At 29.8% G+C, this 12,486-nt stretch overlaps 1 protein-coding gene across 1 annotated transcript; it reads left to right on the top strand.

Moving 5' to 3' along the window:
• The first annotated feature begins 5,867 nt into the window (after positions 1-5,867).
• On the top strand, positions 5,868-7,033 carry LOC140662785 (uncharacterized). The gene has a single exon (XM_072886419.1). It carries the CDS (start codon positions 5,868-5,870, stop codon positions 6,984-6,986), a length of 1,119 nt encoding a protein of 372 aa, XP_072742520.1. The 3' UTR covers positions 6,987-7,033.
• The last annotated feature ends 5,453 nt before the right edge of the window (positions 7,034-12,486 follow it).

The following is a 12,486-nucleotide window of genomic DNA, read 5'->3' as shown; positions in this document are numbered from 1 at the left end:
TCCTAAAGGCCGCAACACACACTTTTCCATAACGCATAACACAAATGCATAAAAAAACTGATTGGTCTATAATTCAACCAATCGAATTCCTTATGCATAATACATTATGCAAAATTGTGTGCTGCGGCCTTAAGGTTGGTTCTACAATAGCTGTCGTAAGTCGGATGTCGGAAGAGTTGACCAATCACAGTTGACTTTAGAGAAGAATAATCGAATATGATTGGGCAACTCTCATGACTCACATCCGACTTACGACAGCTATTGTAGAACCAGCCTTAAGGTGGAAGCACATAAAATTGCTGAAGCCGTAAGCAGAAAGCCAGACACCATAGCGCATGCGTTAAGCTAGCGGCACACGGGCCGGTATTCATAGTCCGTTCTTATATTTAAGATCATCTTAAGATCTCGTTCAACCAATAAAATGCTATGCGGTTACTTTATCGGTTGAAAGGGATCTTATCTGTTTTATCATCTGGAATATTTGTGTGCCCTTGTGCTGGCAATCTTGTTGTCTGCTAGGCTGGAAATCATATGTTTGTTGATTACGCTGCTGACTTATCTGTTAGATTTTCGTGATAGAACAGGGACTATTTTTCTTGCATGATCCTGTGCTCATTGCGAGAACCAATCAAAACATCGCAGTTAAGTTATACGAAAAAAATTGCATTAAAGTATACTCTCGCAGATTAATTGAAAAGAAAAATGACATAATAATTTACTTTCGTCAATTAAAAAATCTGGAAAGATACGTAAATCAAATGAAGATGCTTATACTAGAGCTAGTGAAGCATTAGCAGATTCAATAAAGCAACCTATAATTATAAAATCAACGGATGTACGTACAAACAATTTGAATCCTTTAAATAATATGTCAGATCCTGTTGAACATTTGTGGCATCAATGTTAAAATGTTTTAAGAATGAAATATTAAAATTTGAAGTAATGAATACATTGGTTCAGACTGTCATAAATGCCAGCACTCAAGAATTAGAAACTGCAAGATAAAACTAATCTTTTTTTTTAAATATGCTCTATAATAATACTTTAATTTTTTAATGCTGACAGCAATCCGATTTATACATTTCAAGAATGTTTTCTAAAAGATACAAATTATGCTGGTCTAGAGGTGAAGATTTTAACAGAAACTGAAAACTATAATAGACTTTCATGACTAAGAAATTTTTCGTTGAGACACACACTACCGCGCAGTCCCCGCTCGTGTCTATGTATTATTATTATACAGGCTGAGTTCGAGAAAATGTTATGTAGCGGTACTTAGCTGCTCTAATCAATTTCTGTAAATAACAAAGATAGGACGAAATAGTGGAGCTACAAAGCTCTCCTTAAACTCAATTATAAAAGAAATAGGTGGCATGTTTTTTTAAACAAAATTCATTAAAATTGATTTCTTTTCATTTCGAGAGGGGGAGGTTTAACCCCCCCCCCCCCAGAATCCGCTAGTGGTTCAAATATTATAATGAGTCATTGTATAATAAAATTACTGCTAAATATATAAACTCAACGTTTAAAATATTCATAGTTTGCCGTCTTGAATCAACAGAAAAGAGATTAATTTCCCGGAATGTTCTGCAGTATTGTACCTCGCTAATTAGTTGATTAGGAGGAACGTACTGTGAATATTCATTTGTTTATATGACCGTCTGGAAACGGAATAAATAGTGGTGATAATCTGCACATCGAAGTAATTTGAAAAAGGAAAAAAGAAAGTAATGGAACTTTACTGTACTCAACAATGTCGCGAAGCGGGGATCTTATTAATCACATTAGTATAGATCTCCGGTAAGCACTCCGTTATCGGTCTGCAGATTTAAACTGTTATGTTGTATTTTTATATGCAACATTTCTGAGATTAGACGCTTTCTGTAATGAGTCTCTTTATCTAAAATATCGACATTGTTCAAAATTGTGGTTTTTGTTAATTCGATGTTCAGTTATAACGAATTTACTGGTAGTATTCTTGCGGATGTGTTGTCGATGTTCGTTGAATGTTCGTTGAATGAGTGTTTAATTTTCTACCAGTTTGTGCGACATATGACGCGTTGCAATCGTTGCATTTAATTTTGTAAACAACGTTAGTATTGCAAAATTTAGGAATCGTGTCTTTTTGTACTTTAATAATGTTATTGAGTTTATTGCAACTAAAAAATGAAACAGTCGTTCCGGTATTCTTAACTATCTCTCCAAAATTCTCAGTTAAGCCTCTCAGGAAGGAACGGGATAGTGAAATAGGAAGAATCTTCTTTTTTGCGTTTAGTACCATTGTAAAAAATCAAGCCGAAACGTTCGTTCGACACACCTTACTAATTTATTACTTTTCATTTTTATTATGTATGTAATAATTTTATATGGTCTTCTCATTCTGTCATTTTTATATTATATATCTTGTGATAATTTTTATGTTACTGAACAAGGGAACTGAACAAAAAAGTATTAGATAATTTTGCGATTTTCGCAATAATTATCAAAATATTAATTAACCCCGATACACACTACATTTAGATGCCCATACACACATGGGTATTTCAAGTCCGACTGTTTTTTCATTTATTTAAATTAATTCAAAAAATCTGTAAAACTTCGTGAAAATACTTTCAAGTTTCTGGAACAAACTCATATCCATAATTAATTTTGGAAAAAAGGCAAAGACAAGAAGCGAGCCGCGCTTAGAGAATTTCCGGGATGTGGTGAGAGACGGAGAGAGGGGGAGGGCACAAGCGGCGCCCGACTGCGCCCTACCTACGCCGGCCAATCGGAAGGGTCAAAAGAGATCGGCGAATGGGCCGTACGCTCTTCTGCTCGTTCATAGGCCGGCTCTCCCACTCTCCTCGCGCGCCAAACATTTCGTTGCTACGCAATCCGCGCGACGGTCACCGCTGGCAGCTGGCACGCCTTTTGTGACACACGTAAGCGGTTCGTATTTGTGTGCATCATTCCTTCTCCCGGCTTTTATCCCCTCTATTTGGCCTCTATTGCGAGCCTTGAAAATGACTTTTCTGCTATCGGGTGCTCTGAGCTCACACATCACAGGAATGCGCTTATTATTGCCCCTCTACATATATCGCATAGACGTGGAGAGAGAGGCAAAGAGTGAGGGAAAACCCAAAAAATCTCAATAACCACCTCAGAACTTTAGTTTTCTCACAACTAGTACCATTCAAGAAGTAGAGAAGTAGAGAAAAGTGAATTTAGTCTCGCACCAGCTGTATTATCAGAGTTCGGTTTAATATTCAATTAAAGTGTTAAAGTTTAGTAATTTAATTAAATCAATAATTAAATCGTACAATAACATCGGTTTGATCAATAGTGTAATTATCGAAAAGTGCAACATTGAAAATTTCAGATTGCAGACGTATCTTTTCATATTAGATACGTTTAGAAAACGTTTATAAAACGAACAGTACTACCTGGGATATGTAAGTATTTGTCGCGCAACGTTTTAATGTAAGATATTACATCGGTGGGATAATAGGATGACTGGCAGTGTGGAATGATAGTATCACCAATGTGATATTTTATTATATTTTATATTAAAGAAAAAGATTAATAAGCGCTCCGTGACTTATCGCGATAGGAAAAAATTTCTGACAATGCAAAGATTTTTTGCTATTTTAAAATGCTATAATTTTTGTATGAAACATTTTTTTCGAAAATGTGTATTTTTCGAAATGAATGTGAAATAAATATGTATATATATATATAAATGTGTGAAAATGTAATCGCGGCGGCTTGCTTTCTTAGGGCCAATTTCACCATCGCCGGTTAACTCTTTTATCGCATATAAAGAGGAGAAAGACTGTATATTTGAATTTGAAGGGCCAGAGGAAATGAAGGACACTCCAAAAATGAATTTTTTCAGATCGTTTTTGTTTTTATGATAAAAAAATAGGAATATTAAAAATAATCTTTTATTCGTGCATACAAAAATACAACAAATAGATAATGACCAAATATCAAACTCAGAAATATAATGTTGTTACATAAATTATTTTCTAATTATTGATACAAAATTAAAGACAATATAAAATATACAAAAAAGGTATAAAATATATAAAAATATACATATAAATATATAAAAGGTAAAAAGGTATAAATATATAAAAGGTAAAAAAAAATATATAAAATTCAATATATGTTTAAATTTTTACACATATAATTTTCAAATAAATATTAATACTTATACAGGGTGTTCGGAAATTAAACCGACAAACTTTCAGAAGTTGTCGGGGACAACAAAAGGATCATTTTTTGCAAGTGAACCTAGAGTCGGAAACGTCGCTAAGATCAGGTCGAGATCATCTTGAATTTTTTAAATAAAACCGTCTAGTTTTCATCGCATATTTTTGTAACTCTCCTCGAAATCTTTTCAAAATATTATTATCTACTTTGGATCAGTCGTTTCAAAGTTATTCGATTTTTTTTCCGACCTTTTTCACTGTGTGCCATAGCGCTGTAACGATACGTTTCTGAAAGTTTGTCGGTTTAATTTCTGAACACCCTGTATATACCTAGTCGCTATTATCTGTTACTCATTGTCATCAATGTAAAAAAAAAATTATTTATTATAAGTATAGATAGATAGATACCTTTTTATTGCTTCCCCTCAGGGGATTACAATAATAATACAATTATAATATATGTACATATAATAATAATTCCAATAATATAGTATAATTAATTATACATAAATCCATACATCACAAAGTACCACTTACTAAACTTGTAATTACATTTACTCTTCGCATTTACATAATTATCCTTAATTACAATTACTAACTTACAAACTTATCTATCCTACCTAACATATACACACACACACGCACGTACGCACATACACTCTTTGCCTATTTGATAAATAAATTTCTTTTGATTAATCATATTTTATAATTGTGATCTAATTCGATTTATATATATATATATATATATATATATATATATATATATATACTATATATACAGGGTGATTCAAAACAACCTGATGTCCTTAAAATGACATATTCCTGAGTAAATTCTGAGACGATTTTTCCTTTTACAAAATTTTGTCTAAAACTTAGTTTCTGAGTTATAATTAAAAATAATTAGCTATTTACGAGCCGAGTGCAATAGGCAAGGTGGAACGCGTCATGAAATAAATGACTTTTATACAATTAATATCATACAATAATAATAATTATTATTATACAATATTATTATACAATATCGTTTGAAGTTTATCGAATTATTATTGCATTCTATACAATATTATACAATATTAATGACCGCAGAGAAGCCATTCGTTTCATGATGCGTTGCGCCGTTCCTGCATGCCCGTTATATCCGGTTCGTAAATATTAGTTAACTATTTTCAATTATAACTCAGACACTAAGCTTCAGACAAAATTTTGTAAAAGGAAAAATCGTCTTAGAATTCGCTTAAGAACATGTCATTTTAAGGACATCAGATTGTTTTGAATCAACTTGTATATACCTATATATGTAATAAATCCAGGAGAAAATCTTTATCTTTCAAATCGACTATTAATTTTTCAATTTTGTTCTCTGTATAATAAATTTGGTTAGCATTAATAAAACATTTTATGTTATCAATCAAAACAGGTGCACAATATATTTTGGTTGCAGTTAAAAAAATTATTTTTTTCAGTTCGTTTCCCGTGCGCAGTGCGAATTGGTTAATAGTTGCAACCGCAGGAGCGAAGAAAGCGCTAAGGCTTGTGCACATATTCCATCAGGAGTATTATTTCCCCGACCAGCTGTTGCAGCGTAAGAAGAGGAAAGAGAAGGGGGACTGAAAGATCGAGTACAATTGTTACTATCGTTTTCATCGCTACACGAGAAACTTATCGCCAACCATGGAGCATCAATACGCAATAAACTCTCCCATTGACTTGACCAAAAATTCAGAATTAAACATGCCACGGAATAAAGCACCATCGCCAACCATGGAGCATCAATGGGCAATAAACTCTGCCATTGACTTGACCAAAGATTCAAAATTAAGCATGCCACGGAATAAAGCACCATCGCGACTGGGAAGGAAACTTCCGTTACGAACTCTGTCGCAAAAACTGCAAGCTATAATAAGGATTCGTAATGGTGAAACGAAAGCATCGGTTTCGCGAGATATCGGAGTCCCTGAATCCACTTTACGAGGATGGTGCAAAGCTGCACATAAGCTTATAAACCAAGCTCTCATAAAAAACAATAGAAATTTGGAAAGGCTTTCATCATTCTCAAAAAGCAATACACCGGAATCTTCATCGTGTTCTCCTTTAACAAATTTAACAGAAGCGTCCATATCAACAGACACAAAGGAATCATCCGAAGAAGTGGAACCACACAAAAAAAGTATGAAAATGGACAATGATATGTTATCCACGTCTACGAGTAGTACATCATTATCATCAATAAAACAGTATGAGTTTCAATACAATTCAGCCATTTTGTCACTACAAATGAACAATATGCTAAGCAACAATATGATAGACAATCCGCAAATTTTAAAGCAGTTTTACGATCAACAAGTTTTAATAAATACTAATAGAATTTTTAATACGCCTAATTTGCTTGAAGGAAGTGGATATTCTTCGTTAGGATCCACTAATAATATATCATTTGCCAACGTATCAATGATGGATAGTACAATATCTAACACGATGAACTCACAAATAGACATCAATGAAAAAAAGACAAGACATTGTGGAATGCTCACATCGCAAGGAAGTACTTTCGACAGGATTTCTAAAAGACAAAGCTTATCGCCGACCACTGAAAGAGTAAATAATTCAGTGCCATCAACATCCTCAAGAATAGTGAACGGGAATAACATTGGTTCAACTATGTCTAAGCTGTCGCAAAATAAAAAAAACATACATGACATAACTTACCAGTTGTTACTGCGACAGCAATCTAGACAACAACAACAACTTAAACAAGTACCAGCGAATATTAATTCGATACTTCCACCGTGAGAAATTCCGTTTTGCTCTTCACTAGATGGGCAACTTGTACCAAACAATTCAGTAAAAAACCACAATAATAATATTCATAGAAATAATAATCAGATAAAAAACCGAAATTTAATATTTCCATCAGGGATCCATGAAGCAGCTGAACATGGTATACAATTTTTAGCATGGTTGAGAGAAAACGGACGCATTTTTACTCTTCAACAGATAAAACTAGTAGAAACCACTGTAGACCAACTTACCGAGCGGATCAAGTCCAGAGAAATAAAATCAAACAACAAATCAAATTCTATGAGTTAGCTAAAATAACGTAGAAAGAGATTTGTAAAATAATCAAAATCTAAAACAACTAAATTTCTGTGTTAAAATCTTAAACATCTGTATATGAATCCATAACTTCATGTATGAATATATATTGCGTATGAGTGTATGTGTACGAGATAAAGACTAAATAGGAGTGTGCCTGTGAGTGTGTATATGTATGTAAAAATATGTGTATATAAATGTGTATATAAAATTTGTATATATCTATAACTGACAATTAATGTATAATAGTATAATATAAAAAAGTTGTGAATCGTTTTCTTTTTTCTCACACGTACGTTAAAAGATATGAGTTACGTCTTCAAGTTATTATGAAAAATACGATGAAATAAAGAATTCAAAAAGAGTCAGTTTCATAGTTTTAATATAAATCGCTTTTTGTTTTCTTTGATTTACTTGTATTATTATGTACATTTTTATGTGAGAAAAATAGCACGCGATTAGCGCAAACACTACGATTCCTATATATTCTAGCTCCTATTTTTTTAGTTAGTTTTGCGTAAGTTGTACATCAGTTATTTTTAAATTTATTTATATTAACTGTTTATTTATATTAAATGTATGTTATTGCTTGATTTGCTTACCATAATAAACTCTTTATCCAGTGATTGATACGTGACGTGATTATTGAGAAACTGTGCACATCCATGCCATGTATACAATTCTGGATATGGCGACGTACTTCGACGAATGCAAGAAGATGTAAATTTCTGTTTAAGTTAAGAGAGACTTAAGTTAGAATATTTTTAATGTACATATTAATAACTTTTTTTAAAATTATATACAGTATTATAATTATTCCATATTAATACGATATAAATGTTAAATATTATGTACTGTATATAATATTTAACATTATGGAATTACACTCTATATTATGAAAAAACATTAATGTAATTTATTTATAATTTTTGTATTTATATTTTTTTTCGTTTTTTTTTTTGCCTCTTGACACCAATAACATCTACTGATATGTTTATAATTACTATTTTATCTATATTGAATATATAAAATATTTGTAAATATATGTATGTATGTATGTATATACACACATATATATATATATATATATATATATATATAATATATATATATATATATATATATATAATGTATAAATATATATAAAGCGATTTAATTTTTAAAGTAAATAGATTTATAAGAAAATGCTTATACCAAATGATACAATTAGTGCTGTGAAGCAATTAAAAATGCGACTGGTCCCTGCACTTAAATGCAAATAGTGCAGGTAAATTATAATAAAATATTTTGGGTATAGTAAATTATAATAAAGTAAATTTTATTAATTAAAAATGATTATATAAAAAAAATTTCTGTGTGTCACACATATGACAGAATTTGATTATATGATGCGCTATTGCTTTTCAATATTTAAAAGTTTACATTATTTTTCATTTATTATTATTTATTATTACATTATATTTCATTGATTAAATTATTTTTGTCAATATTCTTAAATCTTTTAAAAATATACATATTTTTTAAATATATGTTTTTTTTAGTTATTTAATACACATTAAAACTTTTATTTTAATTATTTGAATACCATGCAGCGCAATCAGTTTTCATAAACTAATTGATTTAAAATAATAAATAATCGAAAAAAGTGCTTGTCATAAAGATAAGAAAATAGCATAGTCACATTGTGTGATCTTCTTTGACGTAAAACAGGAAAAATGCGATTGCACTATTTGGCACACTTCGAATATTCCTTTTTATATTTTTGCTTCATAAAATTATTAGCATTAATACAAAAATATTACAAAAATTAAATTATGTCAAATTATGTTAAATTAAATTATTACAAAAATTTAATTATGTCAAATAAGATTGCAATATTAACGTGACAACTAATGTTATAATTTTTTGAGGACTATGCTTAAAAAGAAGAAAAAAAATATACATATGTATATAATATATATGGTATCTTTCAAACAATTAAATACAATTTTTGGTGTGTAATTAAACAATTAAAAAAGATATTTTATTAAAAATATTTTTAAAAAGATTAAAAAATATTTACACAAAAATTCTTCCGCAAGAGTATTTAATCATACAAATTATATATTTCATTAAAAAGATTCCCCTTATTCATATCTATCCATTTACGTATCTTCTAATATTTTTTATATATTGGCGCTCGTATAATTTATAAAGTTTATGGTATGGATATAAGTTATATGAACGTAAAGTTATGACAGATTATAAAACATTCTTCTTCTTTTAGGCATACCCTCATTCTCGAAAAATTATAATATCAGTCGTCGTTAATATTTTATTTGACATAATTTAATAATTTTTGTAATGGGAATTATGTCTTTGTACCAACAAAAATGGTTATAAAGAAAAATTATTAAAAATGCATACAATATAAAATTAAAAAAAAATATCTTAAAAATAATTTTTTGAAATATCCTTAATTTTTTTATCCTGTATCCTTTTCTATTTTCTATATGTTTTTTTATGATTGATTCTTTTTAAGCGATTATTTATAAAACTTAGCGAATATAGATTAAATAATATTCGTAGAAAATTAAATACAACTTTTTATGTAAATATATATATAATAAAAAGTGATTTGATAGAAATTAATAAGCAAGATGCCTCTAATGTAAATGTTATTATGACAAACCTTTAAAATAATTAGAAAAAAGATATCAAAACTGATATATTAATATCATATACTATTTTGTTTTTCAGTTGAACTTTTTAAGAGAAAGTTATTTGTTAGAGATTACTCTCTACTAAATTATATTATATTTTGTTTCAAATTTTTGAACATATAACTTTTTGAAAACCGACAAAAACTAAGATCTGAAAATTCAACCTTTAAAACTGATGTTTACTAGAAACTAAGGGAATAGTAAAAGTAAGAAAAAAACAAAAGAGATTTAAAAACCAACAAAATAATGTAATATTATTAAGAAGATATTCCATTATTACTACTTTTAAATTACTTTTTATTATTTAGATTATTTAAATTACCACAGAGGAATTATAGAAAAAAAAATTTTTGAATTTCAAAATGCTGTAAACTAATTTAACACATCAATAAGCAACAAATACACTATAGGCTTTTTATTTATAAATTAATTAAATGGATTATATCAATTTAATCAATCAATAACGTGTATGGTACTTAATTGCTGAAAAATAAAATATTGTGTGTGTATGTGCGTGCGTGTGTGTGTGTGTGTGTGTGTGTGTGTGTGTGTGTGTGTGTGTGTGTGTGTGTGTGTGCGTGCGTGCGTGCGTGCGTGCGTGCGTGCGTGCGTGCGTGCGTGCGTGTGTGTGTTGTGTGTGTGTGTGAACGAGATAAAGACTAAATAGGTGTGTGCCTGTGAGTGTGTATATGTATGTAAAAATATATAAATGTGTATATCAAATTTGTATATCTATAACTGATCATTAATGTATAATAGTATTATATAAAAAAGTGAATTATTTTCTTTTTCTCACACGTATGTTGTCATAAGATATGAGTAGTCTTCAACTTACCATGAAAAATGCGATGAAATAAAGAATTTAAAAAGAGTCAGTTTCATAGTTTTAATATAAATCGCTTTTTGTTTTCTTTGATTTACTTGTATTATTATGTACATTTTTATGTGAGAAAAATAGCACGCGATAAGCGCAAATACTACGATTCCTATATATTCTAGCTCCTATTTTTTTAGTTAGTTTTGCATAAGTTGTACATCAGTTATTTTTAAATTTATTTATATTAACTGTTTATTTATATTAAATGTATGTTATTGCTTGATTTGCTTACCATAATAAACTCTTTATGCAGTGATTGATACGTGACGTGATTATTGAGAAACTGTGCACATTCATGCCATGTGTACAATTCTGGATATGGCGGCGTACTTCGACGAATGCCAGTAGATGTAAATTTCTGTTTAAGTTAAGAGAGACTTAAGTTAGAATATTTTTAATGTACATATTAATAACTTTTTTTAAAAATTATATTCAGTATTATAATTATTCCATATTAATATGATATAAATGTTAAATATTATGTGCTGTATATAATATTTAACATTATGGAATTACACTCTATATTATGAAAAAACATTAATGTAATTTATTTATAATTTTTGTATTTATATTTTTTTCGTTTCTTTTTCGCCTCTTGACACCAATAACATCTACATTTTTATAATTAGGTATTATTTTATCTATATTGAATATATAAAATATTTGTGAATATATGTATATATGTATATATATATATATATATATATATATATATACATGTATATATATATATATATATATATATATACATATATACATATAGAGGACTCTCTCTCTCAAAATTTGGGAAGACGCAGGTCCCGCGAAACCTTTCGCGATCAGGCCATTCGGCTTTTGTGACGGACGGCGAAAACGTCACGTCACAATATATATATATGTATGTATGCATGAGCGCCCTTGCAAACTCTTGCAATTTTTTCGCGCATTTTTGATTACGTGGGTTATTACGATTTTTTTTATGTTTTTCGTGGATTGAGATTCTATAGTGCCGAGTTTAGAGTAGCGCGAATTTTCGCGCCTAGTGTCCAAAATTAGTATCGTTCCGGGATATAGTATATCGATCGAAAAGAACAATCGCGCCGAAGGTATGCTGTAGGCCATTCCAGCGGCCAAGAATGATTCCAAAAAGCCCCGATATTAATTAAAGAAATCTACAGGTCACAATATAGATTTAAAATAATTTAAAAAAGGTATCAAAACTGATATATTAATATCATATACTATTGTTTTTTGGCTTTACTTTTTAAGTGATAGTTACTTGTCAGAGATGACTCTCTACCAAATTATATTATATTTTTTGATAATTTTGTTTTAAACTTTTGAACAAATAATTTTTTGAAAACCGACAAAAATTAAAATCTGAGAAGTCTTTAAAACTGACAGGTTCACAAAAAATGTTTGAAATTTTGCGTGTAATTGTTGGGTAGCTCCTCAAGCGACGCAAACGAAGTAAAGACTTCTGTTTTCTTAAAATGGATTATGAACTCCAGATAGAGAAAAGTTAAATGCGACGAGATTCAACGTATTAATTGACGAAATTTATTACGTATGCTCCGGTATTGACAACCTGTTGCAACAGCTGAAGCGAGAATGTCGCTCCGTCCGTCTTGTACGGTTC

The sequence above is a fragment of the Anoplolepis gracilipes genome, chromosome 2 (genome assembly GCF_047496725.1).
Source record: "Anoplolepis gracilipes chromosome 2, ASM4749672v1, whole genome shotgun sequence".
Lineage (NCBI taxonomy): Eukaryota > Metazoa > Arthropoda > Insecta > Hymenoptera > Formicidae > Anoplolepis > Anoplolepis gracilipes.
The sequence above is the reverse complement of the archived record's forward strand: the minus strand, read 5'-3'. Positions and strand labels throughout refer to the sequence as shown.